Source organism: Miscanthus floridulus, chromosome 16 (assembly GCF_019320115.1).
Source record: "Miscanthus floridulus cultivar M001 chromosome 16, ASM1932011v1, whole genome shotgun sequence".
Taxonomy (NCBI): Eukaryota; Viridiplantae; Streptophyta; class Magnoliopsida; order Poales; family Poaceae; genus Miscanthus; species Miscanthus floridulus.
The window spans coordinates 109,586,845-109,600,797 of record NC_089595.1 but is presented as its reverse complement, the minus strand read 5'-3'; the positions used below and the strand labels follow the sequence as shown (position 1 = coordinate 109,600,797).

General features: G+C 50.0%; 2 protein-coding genes across 6 annotated transcripts; one reads left to right on the top strand and one right to left on the bottom strand.

Moving 5' to 3' along the window:
• The first annotated feature begins 3,885 nt into the window (after window positions 1–3,885).
• Window positions 3,886–8,650, top strand: LOC136512491 (wax ester synthase/diacylglycerol acyltransferase 11-like). Of its 3 annotated transcripts, none has more exons than XM_066506454.1 (7): window positions 3,886–4,518; window positions 6,347–6,958; window positions 7,046–7,103; window positions 7,242–7,330; window positions 7,443–7,658; window positions 8,051–8,188; window positions 8,279–8,650. In XM_066506454.1, the coding sequence occupies exons 1-7, from the start codon at window positions 3,901–3,903 to the stop codon at window positions 8,423–8,425; spliced, it is 1,878 nt and encodes a 625-aa protein (XP_066362551.1). In that variant the 5' UTR covers window positions 3,886–3,900; the 3' UTR covers window positions 8,426–8,650. The 3 variants fall into 3 exon arrangements, with proteins under 3 accessions (XP_066362551.1, XP_066362550.1, XP_066362549.1); XM_066506453.1 differs by having other exon boundaries at window positions 7,046–7,112; XM_066506452.1 differs by having other exon boundaries at window positions 7,046–7,118.
• Window positions 8,651–10,074: 1,424 nt separating this feature from the next.
• Window positions 10,075–11,604, bottom strand: LOC136512497 (uncharacterized). Of its 3 annotated transcripts, none has more exons than XM_066506463.1 (3): window positions 10,961–11,604; window positions 10,724–10,837; window positions 10,075–10,625 (listed from the first exon to the last, which is right to left on the bottom strand). In XM_066506463.1, exons 1-3 carry the CDS (start codon window positions 11,487–11,489, stop codon window positions 10,477–10,479), a joined length of 792 nt encoding a protein of 263 aa, XP_066362560.1. In that variant the 5' UTR covers window positions 11,490–11,604; the 3' UTR covers window positions 10,075–10,476. The 3 variants fall into 3 exon arrangements, with proteins under 3 accessions (XP_066362560.1, XP_066362558.1, XP_066362559.1); XM_066506461.1 differs by having other exon boundaries at window positions 10,075–10,560; XM_066506462.1 differs by having other exon boundaries at window positions 10,075–10,595; window positions 10,961–11,544.
• Window positions 11,605–13,953: the final 2,349 nt, after the last annotated feature.

Sequence of the window (13,953 nt, the reverse complement as noted above, 5' to 3'; positions counted from 1 at the left end):
CCTCTGCACTGCCGCAGCACCGTTGCTGTGACCCTCATGAAGCCGAGCTACTCCACCTCACCTCGCTCCTCCTCACAACCACACCGCGCTTAGCCCCACGTTGGGCCTACTGCGCAGTCGCGCTGCTCCTCTCAGTTCGCTCTGGACCGCTACCGTCCATCGCACGCTCGTGGTCCCACAGCGCCGTCCCTTCCATCCCCGCTGCTCAGCCACCATGTGCGAGCACGCGAAGCCCCACGGCCATTGCCTCTCGCTCACCGACCACCGCGCCCTAGAGCGCCGCCATTCTCCTCCCGCTCACCGAGCCACGCACGGCTCCGCCTCGCCGCTGCTCAATTGCCCTGCCTCCCCGCATGTGCGCCTGGGCTTAGGTGGCCACGCGTAGCTTTGCCTCGCCGCATCGCCACGTGGATGACCACACCGAGGATCACCTCTTGGCCGCGCCTTTCCTCCCCGGCTGAGCCTCTCCTACGCAGCCGCCACCGTGCCATGCCTTCCGTGCGGCCACGCCGTGGCCGCTGCTCTGGGCGCCCTTTAGCTGGACCATAGCCGTTTCCATCGCACAGCCACCGCGTGTGCGAGCGCTCCAAAGCCCCGCATCGTCCCCACACCACCACCTTGCCGCCGATGCACCCTCACCGCGGTGTCGCCCGTTTCCCCTACGCCGGTGCTCTGCTTTGGAGGATGAAGAAATGGGTGAGAATCCAAGTGAAATTTTATACAGGGTCCTTACTGCGAAATACGTGACTCACCGAAATAGTGCCAATGTCTTATGGGTTGATTTAAGTAAAGTACGAGGGCCTCGGTGCAATTTGGCGCCACCGCCGCTGTCTGGCCCTTGCCGTGTGGGCCGGCCTGCTCACCACGCCGCGCGTGGCCCGCTCGTGCCCGCGCGTGCGCTCCGCCTGCCTGGGCCGCTTGCGTCTGCTGGGCCTGGCCGTGCTGGGCCGTTGGGTCAGTTAGTTGCCGCCAGCTTTTCCATTATCTAAATGCTTTTCGAATATAGGTTTCCAGTTTAATTTGTAAAATCAGTAGCAATTTGTGTAGTGGTCTAAAAATTATGAAATCAGTTTTGTTAGTCTCCGAAAATCATTATCTACCTGTTAGTATATTTTGTTCACATAGTTAGATAATATTCTTAGAAGCTATATAATTAATTTAAGGTACTTAATATTGAAAATATAAACTTGTAGGAATTTTTCCATGATGAATTGGTAATATTATTGAATCTGAAATTTGTACAGTAGGCTCTGAGCAATATTAGGTACTCACTGTAATTTTTGTAGCTCTAGAATAATTAGTTTGCTAAATAGATAATGATGACCTATTTTGAATAAAGATTAAATGTATAGAATGAAATTAAGAAGCACCTTGGGTTTTGTATAACTAAAATATTGGTTGGGAAGTAACGCCTTATTTGACAACATGGACACGTAGACCAATGTTAGAGCTATCTTGTTAGCTTGTGAGGCGTGATCGGATTTCTAAGCATTTCGGCTATCGTTGATTATTTACAGCTATGCATTTGCATCAATGCATATCATATAGGTACGATGATGGATCAACGAATCAATTGAAGGATGATTGGAAATCCGAAGATGGTGTAATGGTATTCTCTCCAGGAGATGATGCAATGGGCTTTCTATCCAGTTGATGGTGGATGATCTGAAGATGCAGATACTAACTTTTAATATATATCTTACCCAGACAAGCCCCGGTATATAACCACTATTTTTCTGCAGTTTAAATTATATTTGTGCATTAAGTTTTAAGGAGTTAAATGAAACCCACTTGCATATATATATCTTTATCCTATGAGTCTTACTAGTATAACAGGATCCTGTAGAATGCTATGCTACAGGACTCTGGTAGAAGTCGAGTGATTGCCTGTCACTCACGAGAGATAGGAAATATATTATTGGATTATTATCACTTGGAATATATAAAAATGGTGGAAAAAAAAATGGTGACCGGACAGGATATGGTTTGGGTATTGGTGGGTGTAAGAGGTTGTGTCGTCGTGGACGCGGGGCATGGCTTGGTTACACTGCTTTCCCTGCCTGTGTCGATTAAGGACCAACCGTTGCATAAAACTCTAGGCAAGTCACAGATTTATTATCCCGAGCACATACTTAGGTATGAGCGTTTGGAAGACTTGTTGCTCTTTTGTCGTGGGTTCTGGCTCTTTTTGGACTGACTGTCAGGGTTTCTTTTTGGTGGAGGAGGTCCTTGCACCGTACTGAGTCCGGGACTCAGGGGCGGGGGCTTGGAGTCTCAGTTTGAACGGGGACCTAGGACCCAAGATAGGAGGATGATGGGTTAGTCCTGCTTGTGCCTTGGGTACAAGCGGAACGTGTGTTTTTGGGTACCCAACTGGGGGCATTGATTCGCGAATCACCGGAAAATCCGGTACGGCTTGTCTATGGCCTAGCACCGTAGTAAGAACTGAAAGATGAAAGATGGAATAAAAATAGGAAATCTGATTGCTTACCACCTGCTTGAAAGTAGTACATGTGCTTACATAGAATGGTTAGTTAATGAACCAATGCGGCTATTAATAAAAATCTAATATAAGGATACACGCTTAGTAATGCTTCCTACAAATGCAATAAACCCATAAGCCAGACAGCCTTGCATATCATTGGAGTCTTTTCTTTCCTCCTGGCGGGTAAGTCTTATTGAGTACAATTGAGTACTCAGAGTTTTATTTCCCTTATTGCAGGTGACAGGTGTATGCTAGAGCTGACCCTTGTGTGTGGATACCTCCTGGTGGGCTCAGCGAGGATTTTCTTACGCTGCGATCGTAGTTTTTATTTATAACTCTCACCAAATATTTTATAAAACAGAAGTTCTATAACCTGTTGTCACAGTTTATTTATCAATGCTTCATCATGCCATGAATAGCTATTTATTTTTCGTTGTAATTCTGATCACCTGTTTATATTATGTTGTTCAATTAAATTATTCATAACTCTGATAATATAATTTCATTCCGCTGTTATAACAATAAATGTTATACTCTGATGTACACGTAAAATGATGTAAGAAATGGTTAAGAATGATGTAAGCTTTATTCTCTCATTCGTGATCTTGATGAAAAACATGAATTTTTTTGTTCTCTCTTGGGGTGTGCTCGACGGAACCAATTAATTTAGTGTTCTCCTTTGGGTGCTTAGTGTCTAATGGAAGACAAGCATTCCTGGGAGACATTACATTAGACGGTTCTGCTACAGGAACGGCCGACGAGGAGGGGCCGGCTCGTGGATGCCGGAGCAGGGGCCGGGGTCGCGCTCGGGCGGAGCAGACTTGCCATGCGGACAACAGGATCGACGACGAGGTTGCGGTGCGCTAGGAGCTTGAGGACGGGTCGCGCGAGCGGACGGGATCAGCGGGCGCGGCGCGGCTAGCTTGGAGGACTGGGCCGGGCCAGGCTCGGAGCGGCTGGCTTGGAGGACCGGGCGTGGGCGTGGTGGTGCATCACCGGCGACAAGCGGGCTCAGGAGTCGCACGAACGAGAGAGAAGGAAAGAGGAAGAGGAAGAAGAGTGAAAGGAAAGGGAGCTCACATGTCAAGCAGGCATGGCGCCAAAGATGTAGGTATCGAGCTCAGCGTAAAGATCTACGACGCCAAGATCTATGGCGTCGAGCTGACTGCCACGTCTGCCTCGGTGCCAGCGTGGGCATAAGACCTATGCGTCAATTACTATAGCGCCGAGACGTGTAATCTCAGTGTCAATTATTACGGCGTCGAGTTAAGGGTCTAGATTTTGAAAATACACATCCTTAAACATATTTTTGACAAACTTTAAAAAACATGGAAAAAAACAAAAAAAAATCGGGAGCCCAACGCCGCAAGCCGAGCAGAGCATAACAGCCAACCCGGTCAGCAAAGACATGTTCAATGCAGAACAGTCAACCCGGCCGTGCGTGCTCGCTCTGCGTTTCCTGCATAATAAAACCCGCCTCGCCCGGGCCCGGAGGCCGGCGCAAGTGGGTCAACTCGCAACCGCAGATCAGAGCGCGGGGCCGGCTTCCCGGAGTCCGGAAGCGCCCAGGCGCCGCCGTCGCTGTCGCCACCGCGCCCGGCTCGCCCGCGTCCACAAAAGCCGCCAGGGCCCGTACGCCGATGGATCCTGCCGCGACGGCAGATCCCGGCAGCTCCAGCTCCCTCACGCCCACGCTGCGGAAGCGGACGATCTCTATAGACACGTCGCGACGAGGAGGCGACGACGCGTCGCGGGAGACCGCGCCCGCGCCCAGGTCAGAGCGGGAGGAGGAGCAGCAGGAGGAGGGCTCGATGGCGGCGTCCGCGCTGGCGGAGGAGGCGGCGGCAGCGAGGGGGAGGGACCTGGAGGCGGCAGGCGAGCCGATGAGCCCCGCGGGGCGGCTGTTCCGGGAGAAGCACTTCAACTGCTACATCGTGGCCGTGATCGGGCTGGGCACGGTGGTCGACGTCGCGGCGGCGCGCGCGGGGCTGGAGGCCACGCTCGTCCGCCACCCGCGCTTCTCCAGCATCCAGGTACGCCCTCACTCTGCTCGCAGCTCGCCTCTGGAATGGTTCCTCACTTCCTCGGGTGATGCCGAATTTGGTCTGTTTTTCGTTTGCTTCCGCTCTCGGCTCCCCTACCAAACCCGGCCGAAGGGCCGAGAGGGAAAGCGAGAGGACATGGCCGTTGACCTTAGCCACGACGCTGGCACGCCGGACAAACAGGGCATGGTGCACGGGCCACGTCTGCACCACCTTTGCGGCACCGCCCGGCAGATGGACAGGCTACCCTGCGGCTCCTGCCCTTGTCCGCTCCGCAAGGTCTTTAGGATAGCAAACGGCAAGCGAGCTTCGTGCATGCCTGTCTGGGACTCCGGGCAAAGAATAGTTTGTCTCTATTTCCTAAAAAAAATAGTTTGTCTACCCCCAGAGAGGCTCGTTCACCCCCTCTCGTTTGAGCTTATTTAGTTTATAAGCCATATTTTTTAGTCAATTAATAGTATATTTTTTTCACACTAAATCAGTTAATTATACTTTTAACCATAACTTAGCAGTTAATCAAGTCTAAACAAATAGGACGATTATCCTTGCATCTGAATATCTGATGCTTGAGGTGACTGGTGCGGTGGTAAAATCAAGTAGTACTTTTTTAGCTACTCCGTACGTTGATGCTGCACGCCTGCACATGTCCTCTTGCCTTTTTTTAGCTACGTTGTTTGTCCTTGGCTTCTGATATTTGTCGTGTTTTTTTAAACTTTGTGGGGGCATAGAACCAGAGCTGAGAAATCTAGACATCTCCTTAAGAAATTGAATCACACTTAACCAAAATCTGTTCAAGTCTTGTATGTTTTTATTATTTGAGCGCAGTTTATATCCTTGTTTGCCCTAGTTTAGCCAATATAACGTCGGAAGATCCTGATCTCTGCCTCAACATCCATCAAAACTCAAAACCATGGCGCAAATCAACTTGCACTGTGGTTATAAAAAATTGGTTACGATTTTGCGTCCGGAGACAGACAGCTCTACTAGAAATGTACTGTAGACGATTGGTTCCAACAACGCAACAAACCTGGTGCAGTGCGAAGGAATGACTGGATAACACCGACCAGTCCATTTCATCGACGTGTCCGTCACTCCGTGGTTAATGTGGGGCCCGTTCTTTTCGCCGAAAAAACAAACCGAAATACTATTTTGACTGATTTATTGTGAGAGAAAAACACTGTTTCAGCTGAAAAACAAGCTGAAAAAGACGGATTATAAGGGCCGTGATGTTCTCCAAATTTCCACTCAGATCTGTTCGAAAAGGATATGATGTTAACGTGTTCCTGCACTGAAGCCGAAGGTGGTTCTCGGTATGTAACTCTAGCATCACTGTAGAGTACCCGAACTGCCTGTTCCTTGTTCTCTCTTGTCGGCTTTTGCAGCATAGCAGCCGTTCGACTGATGAATACGAAACAAAGAAACGCACACATGCGGCACGCCACTGCAAACCTGAAGATCAATAGTGCCGGGCACAGACTCTGCAAATCTCAAGCCATCGCTACCAATCCACCGGAAACAGATGGTGGACGGCCCTGACCGGGACAAGATCATAAGTGCTGTGCTGTGCAGGACCGCAGTGAAACTCGACGTCCAAACCAAGTGTTGCTGTATCTCCCTTTCCTAACAAATCTTTTCGACCATAATGTTTTTTTTGCCACTTGATTGAGGAGCTGGTGATCAGAGATACTACGATATTGATAAAAATTAATGGAGTGGGTCAATTATTAATAAATCTCCCAAAGAATACGGTTGTGTGGAATTATCATTTGATGGGTGAAAACGACCTGTTTTTATCTTGATTCCGCATTTCCGCTGGCAGGTGAAGGATGATGCGAGAAAGAACGCCAAGCCGCGGTGGGTGCGGACCACGGTGAACCTGGACGATCACGTCATCGTCCCCTACCTGGACCCCGCCGCCACGTCGACCAAGCCGGACCAGGCCGTGGAGGACTACCTGTCCTGGCTGTCCACGGCGCCCATGGACCACTCCCACCCGCTCTGGGAGTTCCACGTCCTCGACTTCCCGACGTCCGAGGCCACCGCCACCGTCGCCATCCGCATGCACCACTCCCTCGGCGACGGCGTCTCGCTGCTGTCGCTGCTCATCGCGTGCACCCGCAGCGCCGCGGACCCGGCGCGGCTGCCGGAGCTGCCGCCCGCGCCGCGCCGCGCGGGCCCCGTCTACGCCCGCCCGCGCCCGCCGCTCTCTGCGGGCTTCGTGGCGCTCGCGCTGTGGCTGTGGTCCTACGTCGTGCTCGCGTGGCACACGCTGGTGGACGTCGTGTGCTTCGTGGCCACGGCGTGGTTCCTGCGCGACCCGCGCACGCCGTTCATGGCCGCGTCCGAGGGCGTCGAGTTCCGCCGCAAGCGCTTCGTGCACCGCACGCTCAGCCTCGACGACGTCAAGTTCGTCAAGAATGCCATGAAGTGTGTAAGAGCTTCTCTTGTTTGCTACTCCTAATTCAGTTCTCTCCTTCTAAAGGATTGACCCAAATACATCGTGTGATGGCTTCTGCAGACTGTCAACGATGTCCTTGTTGGAGTGACCAATGCAGGGTTGTCGCGGTATTATTTACGTAAGACCAGTGAGTGTAAACCTGTGATTCCATGCGCATCAATACTAAATCATGTTCCACATTAGCATTCTGCATCTCCGTCGCAACATGCTAAAAAACAGGCTACATTTTATCCTCATATTTCTTGATTTTCGTCAGGTGATACCAACAGCGAGAGGAACAAATCACAGAGCATTCGCGTCCGATCAGCTCTCCTCGTTAACATTAGGAAAACACCTGGTTTACATGTAATTGTTTCATCTGTTTTTTTTTTATGAATATATCAACACTTAGGGCGGCCTTTAATTTAGTATTGTCCTTGGATAATTTATTCTGAACCCGCAATTTGATTTTGAGCAGGCATTGTCGGAAATGATGGATTCTGGCAAGAACAATGGGGCAAAATGGGGGAACCTGATTGGTTACATGATACTACCTTTCCATATAGCCATGCACGATGATCCTCTTGAATACATCCGCCAAGGGAAAAGGACAGCTGAAAGGAAGAAGGTTTCATTAGAAGCAGTTTTCACGTACTGGAGTGGGAACCTAATAGTCAAACTTTTTGGCATGAAGGTATGATTAGCAACATGTTTGCTTTGATTGTTGTTTTTGTTTTACTTGTAGACTTGTGAGGTTTTGGCAGTTCGGTGCAGTTCATTTCAAGTTGAAACCAAATCATTTGGGATGTTTAAACACTAAATCTAAAGAAAAAAAACTAAAATTCACAACTGTATGTATTCTCAGCCTTGTCATGAACTACTCTAAATTGGCAGGATCACATGACAAGTGACCGCTGTAATTCTTTTTCACCCTTACAAGTTACAATAAGTTTTTTTGGGGCACTTTGTTGTAACCAGAGGTCACATGACAAGAGTCTGATCTTTTGCAAATTAACACCATGGACCAGATTGAGCTATCTTTTGTCTACTCTGGAATGTTTGACTCTAACTATGAAACTTGTGTAGGCTGCAGCAGCTCTCTGCTATGGTATGTTCACAAATACAACCATGTCATTCTCAAGCATGGTCGGACCTGCTGAGAAGGTGGAGTTCTATGGCCATCCAATCGTCTATATCGCTCCCTCTGTCTACGGGCATCCACATGTAAACACTCGCTAGTCATTAATACTAGTATTGAACACTCAAACAGCTTCCAGTTCTCAATTGTTAATTATCTTACCTTAACGTGTGTAGGCTCTGACTGTACATTACCAAAGCTATACGAACTCCATCAAAATTGTCCTCGCAGTGGATGATGCTCAGTTTCCAGACTCTCATCAGCTTTTGGACGACTTTGCCGAGTCCCTCAGGCTCATCCATCAGGCAGCTTCAACAAGATGACAGAAACAAGATCAATATTTTTTTTAGTAGAATGTGGGTTGTTGGTGAGAACACGCAAGGGAATGCTGGACAACAACATATCAGGAACTTAATGCCTGGTTACTTGACTGGGGACTCCATAAACTTTCAAGAAATCACTAGAGACCGTGCAAATTGTAAAGTGTAACTGTGTAAGACTAGAATGTATATCAATATTGTTCAACCAATTGTGGTGGAATCACAAAATGGATATTATACGAAGGAATTCAACATCGACTATAGGTGGCGGTTCCATTAGAATGTAACAATTCCACATATACATAAACATGTTAGCCTTAAAAAAAAGGCTGCACGTGGTATATAACAGTAGATAGCAAATAGGATACTACTACTCCTTATGTAGAAAATAATAAGCTGTTCTACCTTTTCAAGATACATTGATTTTGTTATGCACCTAGACTTATGTTATATCTAGATGCATAGCAAAAACAATGTTTCTAGAAAAACCAGAACGACTTATAATTTGGAACGGAGGGAGTACATAAGAATTTCCACTAGATGCATAGTACTCGACTTTCCTGAAGCTACAAAGACCAGAAGCCTAACCGCAACACCTGCTAACCTACCCAAGTTGATAGAGAAGTCTCATTTCCTGCCCTATTCTAATCTCACTTTGCCCCTCGGTAGCTGGTTTTTGCAGCCGCTGCAGCTGCTATGCCTCTCATAAAATCACTGTACAGACAGCCAGCTGCAGCTGTTTCTACAAGCAGCCGAACAAGCTGAATGTAGCGCTTCGATTAATCATTCTATTGCTATTTGTGGTGCTAGAGGTAGCTGTACCTGATCTTGTACCCTCATAGCTTTTCTGCTGGGAACCTAACTATGTTTATGATTATGCTTTGCTAACTGCTACACGTGCATGCTAGTTTGGTAACATCAAATAGCTAGGATTACTACTTGACGTGACTCCTAATTCATGAGTGCTTAAATTCCTTAATGAAAATCACCAAAGTGCATGTTCTTAGCTTACCGCTTCCTTCATTACGATTGATCCAATCAAGGTTTACTACTGAAGTAGTTTTGTTTAATTATTATTGAATGAAACTACTTCAGTAGTAAATTTGATCAGATCAACTATGGCTAGTAGCCTAGTACTTGCTCTTCCCTACTCACAAATATAAATCCATTTATATATGTTTGACTTAAGTCAAACTTTTTTTTTATAACTTTGATCGCTCATATAAAATTTGTATAGATTGACATTAGAGTAGGGCTACAGCTAGCTAAAAGAAATTCCTCTACTGTCTGTGTTCCTTATGTTATTAGATTCTCCATTTGACGACTGTTGAGTGTTTTTGTTATGATAATCTGTCATTGGTGGAGGGCCTGCATATGTAGCATAGCTTGCAAAACATCTGAACTTCGCTGTAAGTTCTGAGTTCTGGTGAGATAAAATATCTCTGAAATATAATAAACTGCCTATGTGAAGGACTAGAATAAGATAGGGATGTTTATATGCAGCTAATATTATTTGGAACAGAGCTCATAGAGCCATAGTGACTAGCTGTATACTTGCATATATCACTACTGTTTAAGCAAAAACTAAATAAAATGAATACAATTGGTTGTTGAGCTATTTGTACCGTCATAAGTTTCTGACTTCTCTTTAAATTCATTTCAAAACTATCTTTGTACTACCACTGTACACAACCTTGTCCAAACTCTTAACACAACTTGGATTAACAGCCTAAAACCATGGCTTTTAGGTGTTGCCACCACTGAGTTCATCAAAACAAGCATTTGCAGTATCAGACTTCGGCTATTGATCCTTTCTTTTCACTCTTGTACAAACTTTCAGACTAAGTTGCAAGCAAGCCATACAATGGGCAATCGAACTTCCATGGCTTAAGGCAGTGCTAAAACCTTGGCTATCACAACAAAGTCATTGCTAGACACAGCAAAGCCAGTGCTAAAACCTTGGCTATCACAACAAAGTCATTGGCTATCACAGCCAGTGCTAAACACAGATGTCTCCTATACCTCTTCTACACCAAGAGGCGAGGAGCAGACGACTAGTTGGTGCTAGGTTCCTCTGGTTTCCTGACCAAGATAAACAAGGCTACACGGTTGCTGCGAAATTCAGGGTGCCATTGGTCCTGCTCAATGCAAGCAATTAGGAAGTCCTCCATTGCTGCCTCCAAGAAGCACTCCAGCACAGCATTTATACAATCACATAGAAAGCATTTGTTTGGCGTGTGATGAGTCAGTCACTCGATCCCATTCTAAAATGAAACAGAGAACGTGAAAGAGAAGCCTTACCGTTGCGAAGCTCTCCAGCTAGAAGTATCGTAGTGTGTTTTCCTGAGAGCTGGTTGAGAGTGGCCAGGAGATCGTCCACCGGTTCCTCATTGTATATGACATCAGAGCCGAGCACTGAAAGAATTGAACAATCAATTGATCACATCTATCGTATTCTATGAAGATGAACTGAATCAGAAGCAGACAGAAGTTTAATATCCATGCAAGAAACAGGGGAAAAAGCAGAGGCGAGCAGACCGAAATCGGGCAGTGGGTCCTTGAGCAATTCATGGTGAGGATCGTCGCCCCACACAAGCTCCGTGACCCGAGCGGAGCCCGGGACGTGGGGGTCGTCGACATTGAGGGCGATATTCTTCCTGAGCAGCTTGAGCCGGTCAGGGAGGTCGGTGAGGACCACATGAGCGCCCAGTAGGGCGGCGGCGCACCCCACCAGGCCGCACCCGGACCCGAGCTCCACCGCGCGCGTGCCCCGGAGGAGCAGCCGCTGGGAGTCGACGGCGTGCTTGAGGAACTTGGCGAGCACTACGCCGCTGTCCCAGACGACCGCCCCCGTGACCCCCGGGGTGGTCATGGAGGAGGGGGACTGCAGCAGGGACAGGCGCCGCCCACAGGCATCGAGCTCGAAGGCGTGCGCCGCCTGGCGGACCAGCGCGTTGTTGCGGTGCGCCTCGGGCTGCCCCAGGCCCCACAGCAGCATCGTCTCCCCCGCCGCGCTCTCCACCGGTCGCACCGCGCCGCCGTACGCGCCCATCCCGCTGCCCATCATCCTTTGACTCGACGACGGGGCGGCGGCGCTCTGCCCTCTTTTTCTGGAGAAACGTGAGTGTTGGGCCGATCTGGGCCGGCCGTGAGTTTGTCCAAGGCCCACCGGTAATGTCTCATCCTCCTCCTTCCTCCATACTGTTCAATCTGGCCCCACCACCGGCCCTGTGCGGATGCGATGCCACCCACCCCGCTCATTTTTTTAACATTTTTTTAAAACTAATTTTAAATCTAACACCGTTTAATTTCCTCCAAAACTAACACTTTTGGCCGCGCCTATTTTTCTGGCGCGGCAAGATGCCTGTGGCGCGACATACATGGTGGCGCGACGAGAGTGATGATGTGGCGACGACCGAGACACTGACCGGTGACGTGGCAGGGCCTGCCGCGCCACCGATCTTGACGCGGCGCCGCCGCGCCATCCCTCACGCCGTGGCAGGAGAGGCCAGGAGAAGTCGACGCCTAGGAGGCCAGGAGAGGACGACGCAACGTCTGCACTCCGAAGACTGCAGATGCTCCTCGTGAGCGCCCCATGGTTGGGTCCACGTGTCAGATCCCGTGTACGTGTCGCCATAAAGAAAGACACAGCGTTCGATCAGATTTCCTGTGTCTTTCACCTAAAATTTAATACTCCAAATTTTCATGGACTAAAATTTATGGTCACCAGAGAATCTGATCGAACGCTGTGTCTTTCTTTATGGCCACACGTATACGGGATCTGACACGTGGACCCAACCAGGGGGCGCTCACGAGGAGCGTCTGCAGTCTTCGGAGTGCAGACGTTGCGTCGTCCTCTCTTGGCCTCCTAGGCGTCGACTTCTCCTGGCCTCTCCGGCCACGCGCGTGAGGGAGATCGATGGCGCAACAGATTCTGCCACGTCACCGGTCAGCGTCTCGGTAGTCGCCACGTCATCCCTCTCGCCGCGCCACCATGCATGACGCGGCACAGGTATTTCACCGCGTCAGAAAAATAGGCGCGGCCAAAAGTGTTAGTTTTGGGAAAAAATAAATAGTGTTAGATTTAAAATTAGTTTATAAAAAATGTTAAAATAAAAAAGGATTAAGTCCACTTTTGACCCCTCAACTATCATGTTGGTCTAATTTTGACCCTCAACTATAAAACCGTCTGGTTCAGGAACCTCAAGTTTGAAAATCGTTCACTCTTGGCATCTAGACACGGTTGTGTCTGTTTCATGCCAACGTGTACCTGGTTTTGACCCGCAACTCTAGCTTAGACCGCCACGTAGGACGCACGCGCGGAGGGATAGCCGCACTCGCAGCCGATTTACGCCGTAGAGCGCCGCCTCCGCCGGACTCTTCGCGCGTAGGCCGCACCTCCTTCGCCTCCCACCGCGGCCCGCTCCCCGAGCACAGGCTCTCCATCGGCGCGCCGACCATCCGTCGTCTTCGTGGGCGCCGCCTCTCGCCATCGTCGACACCCGCGCCCTCCACCACTCGCCCCGCCTCCCCAACCCCCTCCACCGCCTCCGCCTGTTCGAAGCGCCGTCGGCCGGAGGTGCTCGACGAGGAAGAAATAGAGGAGCGATAGAGAGAGGGAGAGAGGGAAGGAGAGAGAGTAAGAGTGAGCAGGGCGAGGCAGAGAGAGAGAGCGCCTGCCGATGGTGCTGGTGGCAGCAGCAGGGCGCGTCCTCGGCTCCTCGCCTACGCGAACGCAAGCAAAAGGGAGAGAACGGGAGAGAAGGGAAGAGAGAGAGATGGAGAGCGGAGGGAAGGAAATGACGTCGTAGACGCGCTCTCCCTCGACGGCTTCTTCAACCGCTTCACCTCTCCCTCACCCTCCGGGAAGAGCATCGAGCGGCACAGGTGGAAGCGCAGGTCTAGCAGGGCGCGACCGCGCGGGGAGGCGGCGGCGCGCGCCAGTGGGAGATTGGGCCTCTCCGTCGTCTCCACCTTCTCCTTCGGCTTCCTCATTGGGATGGGCAACGCGCTGGAGACGCTGTGCGGGCACACGTACGGCGCGGGGCAGCTGGACCTGCTGGGCATCTACGCGCAGCGGTCCGCCGTCAAGCACGCGGTGGCGGCGGTGGTGGCGCAGTCGTTGGCCATGGCGCTGGTGCTGGCGTACCGCAACAACTTTGTGGTGATCTTCACGGGCGACCGGGACATACAGGTGGCCGTGGGGAAGGTGGCGCACCTGCTGGCGGCGACCATGGTGCTCAACAGCGTGCAGCCGGTGGTCTCCGGGGTGGCCATCGGCGGTGGCTGGCAGGCGTTGGTCGCCTATGTCAACCTCGGCTGCTACTACGCCGGTGCAGTTCGGGTGAGTCGATGACGCATGGGCCCCACATTGGATAAAACTGCTCAGACAAAACAGCCTCACACGCGCCTAGGTGCTAAAAGTGAACGGTTTTGACAGTTGGGTACTAGCATTAGACGGTTTTGTAGTTGAGGATCAAAATTAGACCAATATGATAGTCGAGGGGTCAAAAATAGATTTAATCTAAAAA

Excerpts from the sequence above, each read along its gene's own strand:
- LOC136512491 (XM_066506452.1), top strand. The coding sequence starts at position 3,901 with ATGCAGAACAGTCAACCCGGCCGTGCGTGCTCGCTCTGCGTTTCCTGC. Across the intron at positions 4,519-6,346 it reads CGCGCTTCTCCAGCATCCAG|GTGAAGGATGATGCGAGAAA; the intron begins GTACGCCCTCAC and ends TTCCGCTGGCAG. Across the intron at positions 7,331-7,442 it reads GGAAAACACCTGGTTTACAT|GCATTGTCGGAAATGATGGA; the intron begins GTAATTGTTTCA and ends GATTTTGAGCAG.
- LOC136512497 (XM_066506463.1), bottom strand. The coding sequence starts at position 11,489 with ATGATGGGCAGCGGGATGGGCGCGTACGGCGGCGCGGTGCGACCGGTG. Across the intron at positions 10,838-10,960 it reads GGACCCACTGCCCGATTTCG|TGCTCGGCTCTGATGTCATA; the intron begins GTCTGCTCGCCT and ends CAATTCTTTCAG. Across the intron at positions 10,626-10,723 it reads AGCTGGAGAGCTTCGCAACG|ATGCTGTGCTGGAGTGCTTC; the intron begins GTAAGGCTTCTC and ends GTGATTGTATAA.